This window comes from Elgaria multicarinata, chromosome 20 (assembly GCF_023053635.1).
Source record: "Elgaria multicarinata webbii isolate HBS135686 ecotype San Diego chromosome 20, rElgMul1.1.pri, whole genome shotgun sequence".
Lineage (NCBI taxonomy): Eukaryota > Metazoa > Chordata > Lepidosauria > Squamata > Anguidae > Elgaria > Elgaria multicarinata.
Window position 1 is genome coordinate 6,299,103 of NC_086190.1, and position 19,083 is coordinate 6,318,185.

The window sequence follows — 19,083 nt, forward strand, 5'->3', positions numbered from 1 at the left end:
GTAGTATAAAAATGTAATAAATAAATAAATATGCAAATGTTTCCCTTCTCTGCAAACTGGAAGAGGTTCATGGTGTCAGTTCACATCGTGGTTGACCTGGCAAATTCTCTGGCTATTGAGCGAATGGCAAATGTGCCAAGGACATTGTGATACCCAGAGATCAACTGATAATAACTAATCACATAACAACAACATGTTTCCTGGTTTCCAGAAAGAGGGTGTCACAACAAGATTCGTCTTCATGAGGTTGGCAACGTTCCTCATGATGCAGTTGCCATAGCCTGCTGTTTTAGTACGATTGCTGGCATGTCTTCATACTTGGATTCCCATATCAGAATGTAGTTTCTTAATCAATCAAAGCCGAGTGATTCCTTTTCACTCGTGCTGCCGGGGGTGGCGGCAGTGGAGCGACCGGAGGGTAGTTGCAGGACCATTGCCACTGCATCTGGATCCCTACTCAATGGCCCCTTCAATTGGGTGCTTACTGCGTGAGACTTTAGGGTGTGCCTGGGCACACCTGACACGCTCCTTGTGCATGCTTACGCGGCATCATCGGTATTAGCCATCATCATCCAAGGTCACTCTGACCTTGGCTGACATGTTGGTATGGAAGCCTTGTGATGTGCAATGAAAACCAGCAAGGCCATGAGCAACTTCTCAGGTGCTCAGTAAGAGGCGGTGAGCCCTGCCAGTCCATCACATGTCCCCTGGCCAAACTGCATGCAAGAGCCCAGGCGAGGGAGAGGGGAATCCACATTAGCCTGACTACTAAGGGTCGATGAAATCACCCACCTCTGACTGGGCAGATGCTTGTCCCATCACCCACATCATCTGTCCCTGCTTACCAGGCTGCACAAGCATCTTTTGATGCTTGGATTGGCCCAGTGAGTGCTTGGCAGCTTCCTGCCCTCACGGCCCAACTTGGGCACGTCCCCGCCACTGTGACCATTCGTGCCTTTACCCTTGCATAAAGGTGCCCTTTACAGCTATGACTGATGCAGCACAGGAGTGGGAAGGGCACAGTTTACAGAGGCTGTGGAAATTGCAGCCACCATTGTCGCAAGGGGGAACTGCGCAATTCTCATAGGGGCCTTGGGAGTGCTCGCGTATGGGTTCATGCTCATGCCAAATGTGCCCTACTGGGTCCAGGGTTGCATGAACTGAAGGGAATCCATTGGACTCCTGGACTCAGTAGGGCACTCGCGAAATCCCTACGGATGATCGCCAGGCCAACGTTGTTCTGTGAATGCATAAGGTTGTAATACCAAATACCATCTTGTTAAATGGAGATCTTCCATATGATCCAACCACAGTAACAGGGCATGTTGAGATACAAGCACAAAAGGGGCACCCAACAAATAATGCCATAGAACTAACACTATCCCCTTCAAGCCATATATGGCTCGGGTCCAGGTTATTTGAAAGAATCTATTCTCCCTTATGAGCCTGCCCATGCTTTGAGATCTTTTGGAGAAGCCCTTCTTTCTGTCCCACCATCTTCACAGGCGCGCTTGGTTTCTCCTTTCTCCCTTTCTCTATCCCCCATAGAAGCATACAGTCAAAAGGTAGTACCTTTTCAGTCATCTCTTCCAACCTCCATTCAGTGCAGGATCTGCAGCACAGGATGCTATTATAGATGGCTGATGGCCATCTAATCTCTGCTTCAATGCTTCCAGCGAAGGGAAGTCCTCCACCTCCAGATACAGTCAGTTCCACTGCTGAGCAGCTTGGACCATTAGGAATTCCTCCTAATGTGCAGCCAAGATATGTGTTCCTGCAATTTCCAGCCATTGGTTGCAGTCCTGCCCTCTGGAGCAACACAGAATGTAGCTGCTCCATCTTCTGTATGACAGTCTCTCAGATATTCAAAGTGCTGGTATTAACATTCAAAGCCCTAAATAGTTTGGGTCCAGGTTATTTGAAGGAATGCCTCCTCCCATATGTGCCTGCCCGGATCTTGAGATCATCCACAGGGGCCCTTCTCTGTGAGCCCCTGCCGAAGGAAATGTGGTAGGTGGCTACTAGGAGGAGGGCTTTCTCCACTGTGGCACCCCGGCTGTGGAATTAGCTCCCCAGAGAGGTCCACCTGGTGCCTACACTGTACTCCTTTCATCACCAGTTGAAGACCTTTTTATTCTCTCAGTATTTTAACACTTAATTTTAATTTTAATTTTACTGTTCTAATTCTGTATTTTAATCTTATATCAATTTCTGCTGCGTGGTTTTATCCTGATTGTGCTTTTTATACTGTATTTTGTATTTGTGTTTTTAGACTATTGGTTGTTTTATTATGGTTTTAATTTTTGTGAACCGTCCAGAGAGCTTCGGCTATTGGGCAGTATAAAAATGTAATAAATAAATAAATAAATAAATATTTGAAAACCACTATCACATCTATTTCCCCCCTCTTTTCCATGCTAAACATGGCCACCTCTTTCAAACATTCTTCATAGGACTTGGTTTTCCAGACCCTTGCCATCCAGGCTACACCTCTCTGGACCATTAGAGTTAGTGAATATCCTTCTTAGTGTGCAACACCCAATGCAGTACTCCTATCCAGCAAAGGATAGAATGGAATGATTTAGACACGGTGCTTATTTTATTAAACACCCCCTTTTTAATGTGTCTATGAGCTTCATCCCATGTACTCGTTTCCCTCAAATTATCCCCATAGCGAAAAGCTGTCGTTGTTGTTGTTAGCTAAATCACACCACAGGCGGTAGCGCTCCTAAGATCCTTTGCATACCAGGAAAAGGGTTGGGGGGATGTAAAAAATCATTTAAAAATTGGATGACCCAATCCAATTCAAATTTGGTATGCTGAAAGCCCTCCTTAATATCTATTACTGTGCCAATTTTGATGTCTTTATCTTTAAAACTTATACAGATGTAAGCATTTGTTTAATTTAAACATATCAAATCCTCCTCCTGTGCCCCCAGTGGCCGCTCGGAGAACAACAAAAGATTCATTCTTAAAGGAATCCAAAATATGTTGGTTCTTTTGGCTAAGAAGCACAATTAAAGCAGGATGCCTGGGAGTACTTCACAGTCAAAGTAGATTATAAGCTGGAAAACTTCGGAGTCCTTTGCACGCAATTGCCAGTGATTGCACAGTATAACGCTGGTGTGATGAAGCTATACATCACACTCCAACATGCTTTAGGGTGGATTCCTGCATTGAGCAGGGGGTTGGACTCGATGGCCTTGTAGGCCCCTTCCAACTCTGCTATTCTATGATTCTATGATTCTATGTGACAAACTAAGACAATATAAATCCTTTTCACATGCATTGCTGCCAAATTTGTTCCCCCATTTACTGTATTTATGCCTTTGTGTGTGAGCGTATGTGTGGTGTTTAAGATGTACTGATGTTTAAAAAATCGTTCTCTCTGCATTCAATTTATTATCAGGTTCTTTTCATTCCATTGTCCGCTAATTGACAGAATTGGATTTTTCCCAATGTCCTAAATTTGCACAAATTTGTGTTTTTGCTAGTACCTACTTGTGAAAATGCACAAACTTCCCTCCATACACATTTTAATGTTTTTGCCAATGAGGGAATTGGGTGTTCTAGGCTGGGGTCTTTTATTATACCCCCCTCTAATTAAAGTTGTGTTATATTCTGGAAAGTAAAACAAAACAAAACTGGTATGCAAATCCACAGAATTCACATGATTTGGGGAAAGATAATCTGCTGTGGTAGCTGCACATTGGATTCATAGAAATCTGAACTCCTTTTATTCCACTGTAGATTTCTCTGCCAGCCCTAGGGGTGTGTGTCTGTGTGTGTGTGTGTGTGTGCGTGTGTATGTGTGTATAAAAATATTCATTGAAATAATTTTTAAAATGCCTTTAATGCCCTTCCCCCTTGTCCCAGTATATGGCTGTGGGAGGCTATTGTGGGCGTGAGGGAAAAGAGACGTGCTTGCCCACCATTGGGTGGGTATTTGGCAGCTGCACCTATATAAAGTGACTGTGCCTAACACTCAAGACACTTCCAATCATGACTGCAGAGTGCATGAGGTGCATAAGAACATCAGAAGAGCCCTGCTGGATCAGACCAAGGGTCCATGTAGTCCAGCACTCTGTTCACAGAGTGGCCAACCAGCCATCAGCCAGGGATAACAAGCAGGACATGATGCAACAGCACCCTCCCACCCATGTTCCCCAGCAACTGGTGCACACAGTCTTATTGCCACAGATACTGGAGATAACACACAACCATCAGAGCTAGTAACGATTGATAGCCTTCTCCTCGGGGAAGTTATCCAACCCCCTTTTAAAACCATCCATATTGGTGGCCATCACTACATCTTGTGGTAGTGAGTTCCATAATGTAACTATGTGCTGTGTGAAGAAATCCTTCCTTTTATTCGTCCTTGATCTCCCACCAATCAGTTTCATGGGATGACCTCATTGGGTTCTTGTATTTTGAGAGAGGGAGAAAAATGTATCCCCTTCCACATTCTCCACACCAGGCATAATTTTGTACACCTCTATCATGTCTCCCCATAGCCTCCTTTTTTCCAAGCTAAACAATCCCAGTTGCTGTAACCTTCCCTCATAGTGGAGATGCTCCAGCCCCTTCATCATTTTAGTTGCCCTTTTTCCAACTCTATAATATCCTTTTTTAGTCTTCTAAGTGTGGTCGCACCACAGATTCATATAAGGGCAGTACGATACTGGCCGTTTTATTCTCAGTTCCTTTTCTTATAATGCCTAACATGGAGTTTGCCTTCTTTACAGCGGCCGCACACTGGGTGGACATTTTCATCAAGCTATTCCACCACAACCCCAAGATCTCTTTCTTACTCGGTCACCGCCAGCTCAGATCCCATTAGGTTGTACTTGAAGTTGGGTTTTTTTGCCCCAACGTGCATCGCCTTACACTTGCTTACCTTGAACTGCACGTACAGCCTCATGAGGAGACACCTGGGCCTGGCTTCCTCCGGCGTCCCTGACTTTCCCCCAGCAGCTTCTTCGCTCCCAGCTGCTGGGCTCAGAGGACGGGTGCCTTTTTCCTCATGAGGAGACTCGTGGGAACAACAGTGGCAGGAGGAGCTCATGGTGCTGGGCTCCTTTTCTTACTGGCTTCCTCCAGCAGCTTCTTTCCATCCCAGCTGCAGAACGTGGAGAACACGTGTCTGCTGCTGCGCTGGGAGATGCCAGAGGGCAGGCAGTGGCAGAAGACAGAGCAGGACCCTCTCTCTGGAGCAGCAGCTGGTCTTAGCAGCCCAAACGTTTGTTGGGAAAACCAACAAGGCCTTCCCTAGGCAGATCCTTTTGAGGTGGCGTGGGTGCCTTCTACTGGGATGCTTCACCACCCTCCATCCCTTCTACTGCTTATAAACAGGCAGGATCTGTGCCCGGTGCCTTCTTAGATCACGCCCATTGCATTTGGGATGTTGAATGCACCCACGCATCAACACCCGCACTTCCTTATTTTGGAGGGTGCTGGGCAAGTAAGCCCATTCTGCCTTCCCTCTCCCACATGGCTCATAGGGGACATGGCTCAGCGCGGAGAGCCCCTGCTTTGCATTTGGGGGTCCTGGGTTTATATCCACCCCATAAACCCTCTCCATCTCAAAGCCTCAGCTTCCTATGTTCCCATAGTCTGACTGGGTATCAGATGACTGCCTGGTTTCCATGTTCAATACCGAAACAGCAGCCTTTTAGGCAATGTAGCCAGTCCTCTAGGGGCTTCCTGGGATAATGGATTTGTAGGGGTCTTCGCTCAGTGTGATAACGCATGTGCTTTGCAGGCTGTGAGTCCCAGGTTTGATTCCTAGCATCTCCAGGGTGGGCTAGGAAGGAAGCTGGCCTGAATCCCTGGAGAGTTTCTGCCGCTCAGGCTTTTGCTAGACCTACCTCAAAATCCGGGTGTGAGGAGGGGCGAGACCGTGATGCAAGTATCACGGGCTGTCGCTCTAATCCACACGTCAGTCGTGACAAGGGGAAGAAAAGCCCCATCACGCCCGACATTTTCTTTTTGGTTGAAAGGGGCCGCTGTGCACGAATGAAGGAGCAGCAAGGGTGAGGGTTTTTTAAAATATATGTATTTGGCTGCTCCCCCCACCCTGCCCTGATCTCCCCACCCTGCCCCAATGGGTGCGTGTGCAGCTTCTCCTGGCTCCTCGCAACTAATCGCCAAAGCTGGGAGATGCCGCGGAATGGGCAATCTTGGGCTCAGCCTGAGACCACGGGAAATATCGGGCTACAAGTGGTGCCCGTTATCCCGGGGCAAGGGAGGGTTCATCCCTGCCTGAGCCCTGGATCCCCCCTGGATAACCCCTCAGCCCAGGATAACCCCTCATCTAGCTAAGGCCTCAGTCTCAGCAATACTGGCTTCAAAGGACCAATAGTTTGAGACTGGGCTGGATGGTCTGACCCAGTATACGGTAATGTCTTATGTTAAAAGAATAAGGGCACCTTGTTGGTGACCTAGATGCCTTTGGCGTAGGGAGTTTTAGGGTGACACCTCACCTTTAGCGTAATACTCAACACTCACATTCTCTGGTTTACAGCTACACCCCCTGAGAAAGGGCAAGGGGAGAGACCAAGGATCATTGAACCATAGAATAGTGAAGTTGGAAGGGGCCTCTGAGACCATCCATTCCAGCCCCCTGCTCTATGCAGGAATCCACCTTAAAGCATCCCTGACAGAAGGTTGTCCAGCTGCCTCTTGAAGGCCTCTAGTGTGGGAGAGCCAACAACCTCCCTAAGAAATTGGCTCTATTGTCATACTGCTCTAACAGTCAGGATGTTTTTCCTGACGTCCAGCTGGAATCTGGCTTCCTTTAACTTGAGCCCAATATTCCACGTCCTGCATTCTGGGATAATTCAGAAGAGATCCTGGCCCTCCTCTGTGTGGCAACTTTTCAAATATTCGAAGAGTGCTATCATGTCTCCCCTCAGTCTTCTTTCTCCAGGCTAAATAGGTCCAGTTCTTTCAGTCTCTCATGGGGTTTTGTCTCCAGACCTCTGATCATCCTCATTGCCCTCCTCTGAACACGCTCCAGCTTGTCTGCATCCTTCTTGAAGTATGGTGCCCAGAATTAGAGACAGTACTCAAGATGAGGCCTAACCAGTGCTGAATGGAAGGGAGCCAGTCCCTCACATGATTTGGAGGCTATACTTCTATTAATGCATCCCAAAATGGTGTTTGCTTTTTCCGCAGCCACGTCACACTGTGGGCTCACATTCAGCTTGTGATCTATGGGAAGGGATCCCTGGGTATGCTTGTGTGCCATATTGCTGGGCCACCAGCTGGAGCTAGGTGGATGTGTGCCTTGATTGTGATGGGAGGTGAGACTGCATTGGTAGCTCATATGCAATTTCAAGCACTGCGTCTCAGGAAAGCAAGCACACCTGCCTCCCGGGCAGGATCTACACTATTCATTACACCGTTGTTTAAGTGCATTGTTGCGTCCTCCCTTGCTACGTTACAAAATGCAACTTGAGCCCAGTCAATCGAAATACCTTTTTTTCTATCGTTTTACCCGGGCACACGCTTCTTTAGAACGTTCTTCATTATGCTCATACCGGCTCTGAAGTAAACCTCCTTCTTCCGGTGACTCTGAGCTAGACCTGCCGGGATAAGCCGGCAGGGAGGCGGGGCGACGCGTAGGGACAAGGGAAGCCCTGCAGCGTCTTAAAGGGGCCACGTGCGCCCCGAAAGATAAGCGGTTTTTTTAAAAAATTAAGCCTCTGTCCCCTCTTTCACCGCCCTCCCCCCCTCCCCCTCCTCCTCGTCGCGTTGTGCCAGCTCTCCCTCCCCTAGAAAAGTCCTCACTTGTCCTAATCAGGAAGCAAAGACCATGGTCACGAGACATGACTTTGAAAGACGGCATTGAATACAACGAAAGGTTGGGGCACATTGTTAGCTTTAAAACGATTTTAACAGAAAGTGGAATGGTTTTAAAAGTCAGAAGAAACGTAACAACAACAGCATCACGTGACTGCTGACGTCATCTCTGCCAACTTGTTACGTTTCACCTAGACAAGTGTAGATGGGCTGCAGGTCTACCAGAAAGCAGGTGCAGTATCAATATCAACTATTCTGTGGGGCATTTAGCTCTTGAGATTCATGTACCAGAGCCCAATGTGGATAATGCCATGAATGTTCCATTTTGCAGTGGTCAACATGCTTTTACCAAATGCCACTGAGCCAGAGGACCTAGCCCATTTGAAATCGAATCCCTTCAGTGGACGCTGAGGTGGTACCCTCTGCAGGATGTTGCTGCATTCCTCAGCTAGGTTAGGGGATCTGCTTCCCTGCTTCCCCACTGCCAATGCAAATTAGAAAAAACCCACGTTGCAATCCTCCTGAGAGAAGGAACTCCGCAGAGTTGTATTTCGTTTTCATATCACTTTTTATCTGTCTTTTGTATGTCTTATATTGGTTTTGCTGGTCTGCGACCATAATAAATAATGATTGATTGATTGATTGATTGATTGATTGATTGATTATTCTGGTTCCTGTCTTGCTGGCACTCACCACCTGAGTTCACAATGAGAGGGATGGATGGCAATTAAAACTGTTCTTTCCTTTTTACTGGCTCACGTGCAAGCACCTATTCCATACTCCATACAGCCCCTAGTTTTCTGTTCTAAGCAAATGTAGATTCATTTGTACACGCTTAGGTCACAACTGCTGGAAATTTCTTGTTATTTCGGGGTTGATATATCTGCATCTACCTCAGGTTTTCCTAAGTTTTTATTTTTCTTCCCCGGGGTGCTGTTGCAAGTGACAGCAGCAATAACAATTGTGTTGGCAGCAGGCCCACCATTCACCACAACACTCTGGACTTAGCTTTTTTTGGAGGGTATTTTCTCTTTGTATGCACACACCTGTGTGTTTGTGTGTGAGAGAGAGGGGGGGGGAGAGGGAGAGGGAGAGATGGAAGCCACCACCCAAACAAATAAACATGGTAGATTTTGGGGGGAGAATAGTCTGCCAAGCTTGTTTTTTACTCATAAGCTTTTGATAAACTTTGCAGCACCATCCACAAGCTGTTGAGATGCTGGAAAGGACAATATCCCATAGCCAAAAATGGGGACTGCTCCATGCATGCCGGTCTCAATGTGGGTCCACTTGACTGGCACGCCATTGTCCTCCAGTCGTTTCTTGTACAGCAGCCCGTCATCTCGGAGTATATCAAACTCGCAGGTCAAAATGCATGCCTGTGGGAGCTTGCTGATGATGGCATCTTCAGCCAAAAGTGGTGAAGCTGTAATATCCAACATTCCCTTCATTTCTTCGTACACCTCCGGTTTAAATTTATATGAGGCCGGATCTCGCGGTTTGTAGCCTCTGACCTTGAATTTTTCGGGAATGAGGTCTCCATTCACCCATTTCCGATATTTCAACCTCATCTCCGGAGGAACATGGCAACCCTCCACGACCTCATCTACGAACGACGTCTTCTCATTGAAGAAAAGGCAGCTGAAATAGACAGCCGTTTTCCGCCACAAGAGTGGAACTCTGGCATTCTGTTGATATGAAGGCAAATCTAAGTCCATTCCCTGCAGTGCTGGATAGATCAAAACCTGAGCATGAACTTTCGGGAGATCTTTTCTGTCCACCAGCAATTGGCAAATCCGCACTGCCATATTTGCTCCCAAGCTGTCCCCTGCAAGGATAACACGGGAAGCATCTACATGATAATCTTCAGTGTGCTTCAGAAAGTGGACGATGGCCTTTAGACATTCAGCATACTGGCTTGGATAAGGATTTTCTGGTGCAAGACCATATCTAAAGAGAACAAAGATTGTTACTATAGCTCTTGGTCAGATACGAAGTGCTGAAGAATTTATTTCCTGTTTTCTTTTTAAAAAATACTCTTTGTTTTTGACATTTGTCATCACTCTTTTAAATAAATAGTAGAGTCACTCTTATATGGGACACAATTCAGAGTAATAGAGGTCACGTCAATCGAGACTAATTTACATTTTAGCAACTTACATGGGCTAACTTACATCTCATTGTTTTCAATGGGTGAACTTCAAGTCTGGCAAAGTCTGACTCGAGTACAAAGTACATAAATAAACAAATAAACACCAAAAAGAAAAGCAAGCAAGCAAGAAATTAGAATTATCAGGAATGCCGGAAGGTCTTATAAAGATTTGTTGTCCTGGATATATGTATAAAGGAATTCAGTAATGAATATATATATATATATATATATATATATATATTCAATAAACTAATATTCAAAGGAATCTAAGTAGCCTTTTGTATTTCCAGTTGCTTGGGTCAATTCCACGTAGAACTGGATATACCATTTTTATAGAAATATATTAAACTGGAGGTTAGCTGTAGTGAGATCTCATCCATAGTTAATATTTTTCATATCATATCATTGCAACCTTGCATAGTAGGAAGGCTTTTATTTCATTTTTATTTTTTTCATTTGCTGCAGTTTGGAATTTACCTGACAAGAAAAGAAGAGAGCTAGTCCACTTCTTGGAGGCCTGGCTTCCATGCCCAGAACTTCCAAGAAGGTTCTCTTAGGTTCGGATCAAAGGGCAATAAATATTTATTATTATTATTATTATTATTATTATTATTATTATTATTATTTATTTATTTATTTATATAGCACCATCAATGTACATGGTGCTGTACAGAGTAAAACAGTAAATAGCGAGACCCTGCCGCATAGGCTTACATTCTAATAAAACCATAATAAAACAATAAGGAGGGGAAGAGAATGCAAACAGGCACAGGGTAGGGTAAACAGGCACAGGGTAGGGTAAAACTAACAGTATAAAGTCAGAACAAAATCAAGTTTTAAAAGCTTTAGGAAAAAGAAAAGTTTTTAGCTGAGCTTTAAAAGCTGCTGTTGAACTTGTAGTTCTCAAATGTTCTGGAAGAGCGTTCCAGGCGTAAGGGGCAGCAGAAGAAAATGGACGAAGCCGAGCAAGGGAAGTAGAGACCCTTGGGCAGGCGAGAAACATGGCATCAGAGGAGTGAAGAGCACGAGCGGGGCGATAGTGTGAGATGAGAGAGGAGAGATAGGAAGGAGCTAGACAGTGAAAAGCTTTGTAGGTCAACAGGAGAAGTTTATATTGGATTCTGAAGTGAATTGGAAGCCAATGAAGAGATTTCAGAAGTGGAGTTCCATGGTCAGAGCGGCGAGCCAGGAAGATGGTCTTAGCAGCAGAGTGGTGAACAGAAACCAACGGACTGATGTGAGAAGAAGGAATGCTGGTGAGAAGAAGGTTGCAGTAGTCTAACCGAGAAATAACCAATGCATGAACAAGAGTCTTGGTAGAAGAGACAGACAAAAATGATTGAATCCTGGCAATATTATACAGGAAAAATCGACAGGATTTAGCTACTGCCTCAATATGAGGAATAAAGGAGAGCGAGGAATCAAATATAAAGCCAAGACTACGAGCTTCCTTGACTGGAGTAAGTGTAACATTATTGACAGTAAGAGAGAATGAGAGATGAGGAGAAGGTTTAGGAGGAAAAACAAGCAATTCAGTCTTTTCCATGTTAAGTTTCAAGCGATGATGAAGCAACCAAGCTGAGATATCTGAAAGACATGCCGAGATACGATCGTGAACATCAGGAGAAAGATCCGGAGATGAAAGATATAATTGTGTATCATCGGCATACAGATGATATTGGAGGCCATGAGATTGAATAAGATTACCCAAGGGCAACATGTATAAAGAAAACAACAACGGACCAAGCACCGAGCCTTGCGGAACCCCTACTGAAAGGGGAAAAGAAGAAGATGAGCTGCCATTAGCCAACATGCTGAAAGAGCGACCCGCTAGATAGGAGGCAAACCAGTTATAGACAGAGCCACAAAATCCAAGGTCATGAAGGGAATCTAAAAGAAGATCATGATCAACCGTGACAAAGGCTGCAGTTAGATCAAGGAGAATAAGAACAGAATAATGGCTTTAGACTTGGCAGTAAGAAGATCATTGGGAATCTTAGTAAGGGCTGTTTCAGTGGAATGCAAAGGACGGAATCCAGATTGAAAAGGATCCAGAGCAGAGTTACTAGAAAGAAAATCAAGACAACGAGAGTTATTGGTAAGTTTCCCATCATATGCCAGTATTGTTATCCTGCATAATTGGATATTAAGACACCCCCATCAAGGCCTTTGCTAGACCTACCATTAAATCTAGGAGAGAGATGGGGAGAGCCCGTGATGCAACTATCACGGGCTGTCGCCCTAGTCCAGACGTCACATACAACAAGCTCTGGAGGAGAGCCATCGCGCCCGCCATTTTTGTTGTTGTTGTTCAACCTCTGGATGCGCACGAACGCTCGTGTGCGCAGATACGTTTTTTTTTAAAAAAAATATTTCCCTGATTTCCCTACCATGCCCCAGATCTCCCCACCTTGCCCCCGATCCCCCACCCTGCCCCCGATGGGCACAGCACTCCTGGGGAGCGCGGCGCCCCATGCACGGCTCCTGGCTCCTCTCAAGCAATCACACGCAGAGCTGGGGGAAACCACTTACACGGGCCACATGCTCGTGGTCTTGGGCTCAGGAAATACCGGGCCAAAAGTGGTGCCCATTATCCCGGGGCAAGGGAGGATTGATCCCTGTCTGAGCCGGGGATCCCCTGTGCATCATCTGGATGCAGAGAGGGAATCCTGGGTATCACCCTGGGATAACCCCTCATCTAGCTAAGGCCCAAGAGGGAACATATGAGCCTATTTTATCACATCTTTCTGAGCCATCTTTCACAAATTGCTTGTTCCTACATTCAATCTTGTCTTGAAAGTAGTTTATGGAGATATTCCTTCACCTCTGAACTCGACAGCTGAGGACTATCAAATGTAGGGGAGCCAGAGCACGGAGGCAATTCTTGCCTCCATGTTCCAGCTGCCCTGCCTTTACCACTGGACAGCTGATTTTGTCTGTCTATCTAGGGAAATGCTGAATGGTGCGAAGGACGCTGTATAAAGCGGCTTCTGCAATCTCCTTGAAACATATGCCTGTTATTGTAATGTGTATGTTTATGTTGTTAAGTTTAACCTGGGTAAGATAGGGTTAATAGTGGGCTAGCAAGCGAGTGAAAAGTGGGAGGGACTTACACATGTGGGAGGTTTCTAAGGTTATATAAAGGGATATCTGACAGCAAGACGGATAGATAGGGCTTAAGGATTGACAAAGCAACATCTAGTTAGTGGGATTTGTGTATAAGATTTTAGAAGGTAGAGTAGGTAGGAATTTTGGACCCAACATTGATATATATATATATATATATATATATATATATATATATATATATATGATCATCTAAGGCCCTCTTCCTGGTACCTATTCCAAAGGAAGCTTGGGTGACGGCATCAAGGGAGAAGGCCTTTTCTGTGGTGGCCCCCCAATTATGGAACAATCTCTCCAATGAGACCAGCCTGGCACCAACTTTGTTATCCTTTCGACGCCAGGTTAAGACTTTCCTTTTCTCCCAGGCATTCAGCACCATATGCTGAGTTTTAACTGACTCCAATAGCTTTGGCCTGGCTGAGTGTTTAAAAATTGTTTTAAATGTTAACTGCTTTTTATGTTTTTAAATTTTGTATATTGATTTTTAATGTTCTGTCTTTTTAATCCAATCTTTTTTAATCTTTGTAAACCACCCAGAGAGCTTCGGCTGTGGGGTGGTATATAAATGTAATAAATTATAGGGCTGAGCATGGACCCCCTGATCCGCTTCATGGCCTGATCCGCTTCAGGTCGATCCTCCCATTCCCCGTTCCGCTCTGTGGAGCGAGATCTGGCTTCGCTGCCATCGCTGCATGGATGGTGCTGCCGCCAGGTAAGCCACCCCCCACCCCTTTTTCTGTGTATGTTGTCACAGGCTTCAATTGAGGCCCTGGCTTGAAGCCAGAAGAGGCCTTGGCCTTCACTTCCTGCTTCAACCAGGGTCTCAATTGAAGCCCGCGACGGACGCAGGTAAGCCTCCCTCCTCCCTGCCCCTTTACCTGGCTCCATCGCCGCCACCGCAGAGACTGCGGTGCCAGTGCCAGATGAGCCCCCCTCCCCCCACTTACCTGCATCCAGAGCTCCGGATTGAGGCAATCCTCTTCACCTCGATCCACAGCCCCCCCACCCCGACTCTCTTCGCCTCCACTTTCTCCTGAGGCAAATCAGGCCGCTTCGCTACTGCTTCTCCAAATTGAAGAGAAGAGGAGCACAGCCCTATTAAATTATATATATATATATATATATATATATATATATATATATATGTGTGTGTGTGTGTGTGTGTGTGTGTGTGTGTGTGTGTGTTATAGTTATAGTTGTTTTAAATACAAACTTATTATGCTACCATTTTTAAATCTATTTCCTTGTTACGTGGCCTATACTTAGTTGAGGAAAACAATAAGGCATGTTGAATGTGTTTGGAACCCTGAGAGAGGAAAAGGGCTGAAACTTGGGTCCAAAAAAGTGTGTTATATTACTTTCCTATTGGCAACAGCTATGGGATACAAAATAAAGGGCTTTATTTCCTCACAAACCGCAGAAAAATAAAGTGACCAAGACTTCTGTTGAAGCAGAAAGTACATTAGCATTATAAGATAACAATCGTAAACCTATCTAAAGAAAATAAAATATAAATAAAAAATAAAATAAATCCAGTTAGAAACATTGCTTAGGCCTTAGCTAGACCGAAGGTTTATCCCGGTATCGTCCCTGCCTGCTCCCAGGATATCCTGTGTGTCATTGAGCAGGGGGTTGGACTCGATGGCCTTGTAGGCCCCTTCCAACTCTGCTATTCTATGATTCTATGATTTACATGAACAGGGATGACCGCAGGACAATCCCAGGATAAACCTTACGTCTAGCTAAGGCCTCAGTTGAAGAAAAACTCAGAGGAGAAAAATGGAGTTTATAAACATGAAAAAGGAAGATCTCTTTGAGAGGTGTAAGAGCCTGAGGCCGTTGCTAGACCAGGGTTTAGCCCGGTATGTGGCCTGGGCTTGTCCCTGTGCATCCAGATGATGCACAGGGGATCCTGGGCTCAGGCAGAGGTCAAACCTCCCTGGCCCCGGGGTAACCAGCACCGCTTGTGGCCCCGTATTTCCCATTGTTTCAGGCTGAGCCTGAGACCGCAGGTGTGTGGACTGGTCCTCCGCTTTTCCCGGCTATCGCAATTACTCATGAGTAGCTGGGGGAAGTGGCGGACAGCGTGCAGTGCTCTGCAGGAGCGCTGCGGCCATCAGGGCAGGGTGGGGAGATCGCGGGGAAGTGGAGCCATGGAGGATGGGGGAAACCGGAGATCGCGGGGGATGGGGGAGAATCAGAGCCATGGGGAATGGGGAAAATGGAGCCATGGAGGATGGGGGGAAACTGGAGATCACACGGGGGGAATCGGAGGTCGCGCAGGGGGGGAACCAGAGATCGCGGGGGGGAACTGGAGATCGTGGGGGGGGAATCGTGACCAGGGTGGGGAAATCGGGGGCAGGGGGCGGGGAACCCTGTTTTTAATATATAAAAAAAACCTACCTTTGCTGCTGGTGCGCTCCTGCACACCCGGCCCTTTAAGGCTCAAACAAAATGGGGGACGCAATGGGGCTTTCCTTTACCCCATCGCGTCTGACATGTGGATGGGAGTGACAGCCTGCACTACTTGTAGCACGGGCTGGCCCCTCCACACGCCCAGACTTTCAGGTAGGTCTAGCAAGGCCCTGAATCTCCTTTATGAGAGAAAGTATGTGGATTAATTAGAACTGATGTTAATAAATCACCTCAGAGTCAGGGGTGCTGAGGCAAATCCATCAAGACACGTGAATATAGAAATGTCACCTCAGTACTTAGAATTTGAAAGAGAGAAACTGAGGGCAGAGGTCCAACAGAAGGGGTTGGATAGTTTAAAGAAGCAGAATTAAGACAACAGAGAGAGTTCCAGTCAAAGGGAACAGAGATAAAACAGAAAGGGAGAGAGAAGGACAGTGGAACAGAGAAGTGAAATTAAAAAGAAAAATTAAGCACTAAAGAATTGGACAGGCTCAAACTGAAGAAAGAAAAAATGGGCTGGTGAAGTTGCAGAGAGTTGGATTTATGGGAACATAAAATAAAGCTGTACCCTTAGCCACCTTGCAATAATAAGAACAAAATCATCACCACAAGAAATTCAAAAGAAATACTGAAGAGCCCTGAGAAAGAAGCAGAAACACGGAAGCCCCTGTCGCAGGAGACAAAAACTGTCAGGAAACTAGTGGACAGATGTCAGCACTTCGCTCCCATAGGTAGCAACAGTGTGGAGCTCTTACCCAATTGCTACAGCCATGGAATCACCCTCTTTGGCCAAATGCCGTACAACTCTTTCGTAGTCATCTGAAAGTGAGCATTTTTTGTTCAGGTTAGGATGCATAAAAGATCAAGCAAGCAAAACAATCCATATCCTGAATGCGGGGTCGGACAGTTTACAGCCTATAGCAAGTAGTGAGACACACTGATATGGCGCTTGCAGATACTGCTCTGGCTGGCATCTCATCCAGTACAGTCTCCAGCTTTTCTCCAACTCTGAGAATGGCTCAGTTTAGACAACACGTTTCTCAGTAGTGGTTTTAGAACTCCATGGTGGAGTTTTTACACCACCGTTGAAAAACACGTTGTCTGGTGGGAAAACTCCACCCCACAGTGGACTTTTTAAAAAAACAACATCATCAACAACAACAATACTCCATGCAGAATATCCACACTGTTCAGAGGAAAGTTCCTGCACAACCATTGTGTTGCATGTTGTGTGGAGGGAGTTGGACTCGATGGCCTTATACGTCCCTTCCAACTCTACTATTCTATGACTATGAGTTTTCTGTTGTGTTGAGTTGACTTTTCCCACTGGCTACAGAGTTCCCTGGTAAGAGTGGCGAAAGGAGGGAGTGCCACTCTAGGAGAACCACCAAGATTGGTTTTTTGCAGCAATGGCTGATGGGATTCCAGGGGAGGGCTAGGGGAGGAAAGAGGGCAGGGGAACTGTCAATCAAATATCATGATGGATTTTACTCAACTCCACGGTAGCCCACATCCACAAATGGTAGAATTAGAACACGTTGTGTGGGGAGTACCCCCTAGAAACTCAGCTGTTGAGTGGAGTTTTCACACTGTGTTAACTAACATGTTGTCTGATCTGAGCCAATGTCTGCCTTTATTTTGCTTTGGTGTAGAAAGGGCCCAAGTGAGAGGTGGAATGGAATGGAACCGATGGAAAACAGAGACAAAAGTGATAATGAACATTTTCAGCTGCATTTCCTGTATTTTCCAGTGCCAAACCATTTTGAAAATGTTTTCATTTAACATGTGTGCCTGCCCCCATCTCAGCTGCTGCAAACAGATGAAAACTCATTGAAGGGAGTGTGCCCTGATGCTCTGGTACACTGTTGACCCAGTGGAGTAATATCAGATGCGGATATGTCTTTTGATAGGAACACATAACAATTGCATCTGAAATACACCCTGATATGCAGATGTTAACGTTCCTTTTTTATTTATTTATTTATTTAAGGATTTTTATGCCGCCCTTCAGCCAAAAAAGGCTCTCACGGCGGCTTACAAAAGGATTTGGGGTATTCCTTGGGGTATCACCTCCCAATGAATGCATATACTTGCTCAGTTCCCTGAGTAATGCAAATGTGTTCCTTCTTCCCTCCCAGTCAGAGTGAGTGTGACAGAATGGCTTTGTTTGATCTCAGTAATGTGTTCAAATGCTATGATCCCTGATTGGTAGTGATCTTGCAGTGAAGAAGAATACAGAAGCCCTAACAATTATGACAAGGCAGAATATTCAGGCAGTGCATGAAGACAAAACATTGTGAACCTAGAAGGTGGACTGGGGATTTCCAGACCCCCTGATAGTCCACTGCTTTCAAAGAAAAAGTGAACTTCACAAAAAATCAGTGGCAAAGTAGGAGTTTCTCATTTTAACTAAATTAAATAAGAACACACTACCTAATTGTTTGCTCAATCACCACATAAAAATGGTGTGTGTTTTTCTTACCAATGGATCCATAAACACCAGCCCCTCCATGGATGTAAATGACAGCTTTCTGTTTTGTTGAAGTTGTTTTTTTAGGCTGATAAATCCTCACTGGCACCTCATCAAATTTCTTGTTCTGAATGAGAAGTGATGAATCCCTGAAGGTTGGCAATCCTTGCATTGCAAATCGTAAAAAATCTGTACGACTGTAGAGACCCAGTTTCTCTAAAATATCCCCCTGTTCACAACAACAAGAGAGAGAGAGCGAGAGAGAGAGAGGAGTGGGGAAGAAGAGAGAGAAGGAGAAGTATGAGGTATTAATTTGAGGTGGTCATCAAATATGGAAGGCAGGCCGCCAGACATTTGCGGGTGAAAGGATGTGGGGGCGGGGCGGAATAATGAGACGAGACAAGTCCGAATGTTATCAAATTCAGGCCACATTTGTTGAAGATCTGCAAAGGGAAACTGTCGCCCTCACCTACACCAGCAACTAGTGTATCAGGCAAAACATTCTAGGCCTGTTGGGTGGTGTCTGCAAAATCGTCGCCCCTAGGACTACCCCTTTGGGGGAAGGGAGACTGTGGTGTCACCAACTTCAGTGACACCTATTATCAGTCACGCCTATTCACTGCCACCACCCTATTCTTTATTTTCTAAAAGAATGAGGGAATGATAACCCTTTTGAGAGTGAGTGTGCATATGTACTGTCCAGCTGAAGTAACGTAAATGACCGAGCAGACGTGGCTGATAAACAAAATAAGAACAAAAGTTTATTTATATAGAAAAAGATTTTAAATGACACTAAGGGCATGTCTACACCAGCACTATATCCCGGGATCATTCCTGTGCATCCAAATGCCACACAGGGGATCCCGGGAGCAGGCAGGGATGGTCTTTCCATTTTCCTGGGATAACGCTTAGGTGTAGAAAGGGATTAAGATTAACCTACTTTATCCCCATACATCTACCTCCCTCAACCTCCCAGGGAATATTAACCACCTCCAAATCCTATAACCCCACCTTCCTAATACTATCTTGAAACAAGCTTCCCTTACACCTCCCTCACTCCTACCCTCACTAACTCCTTCCTTCTAACTTACTTACCATTTCCTGAAAATAAAAGAAT

General features: G+C 45.6%; 1 protein-coding gene across 3 annotated transcripts in view; it reads right to left on the reverse strand.

Moving 5' to 3' along the window:
- Window positions 1-19,083, reverse strand: part of LOC134411320 (arylacetamide deacetylase-like 4) — a 60,065-nt gene that overhangs the window by 33,643 nt on the left and 7,339 nt on the right. The window contains exons 2-4 of one of the 3 annotated variants that reach the window (XM_063145045.1): window positions 17,979-18,195; window positions 16,252-16,315; window positions 8,942-9,753 (exon numbers count right to left, since the gene is read on the reverse strand). The exons of 1 other annotated variant lie outside the window; for it this stretch is intronic. In XM_063145045.1, the coding sequence (XP_063001115.1) occupies window positions 8,973-9,753; window positions 16,252-16,315; window positions 17,979-18,195 (1,062 nt within the window). In that variant the 3' untranslated portion in view covers window positions 8,942-8,972. Of the gene's footprint in view, window positions 1-8,941; window positions 9,754-16,251; window positions 16,316-17,978; window positions 18,196-19,083 lie in introns of those variants that run through there. One more of the 3 variants, XM_063145044.1, reaches the window with a different exon arrangement.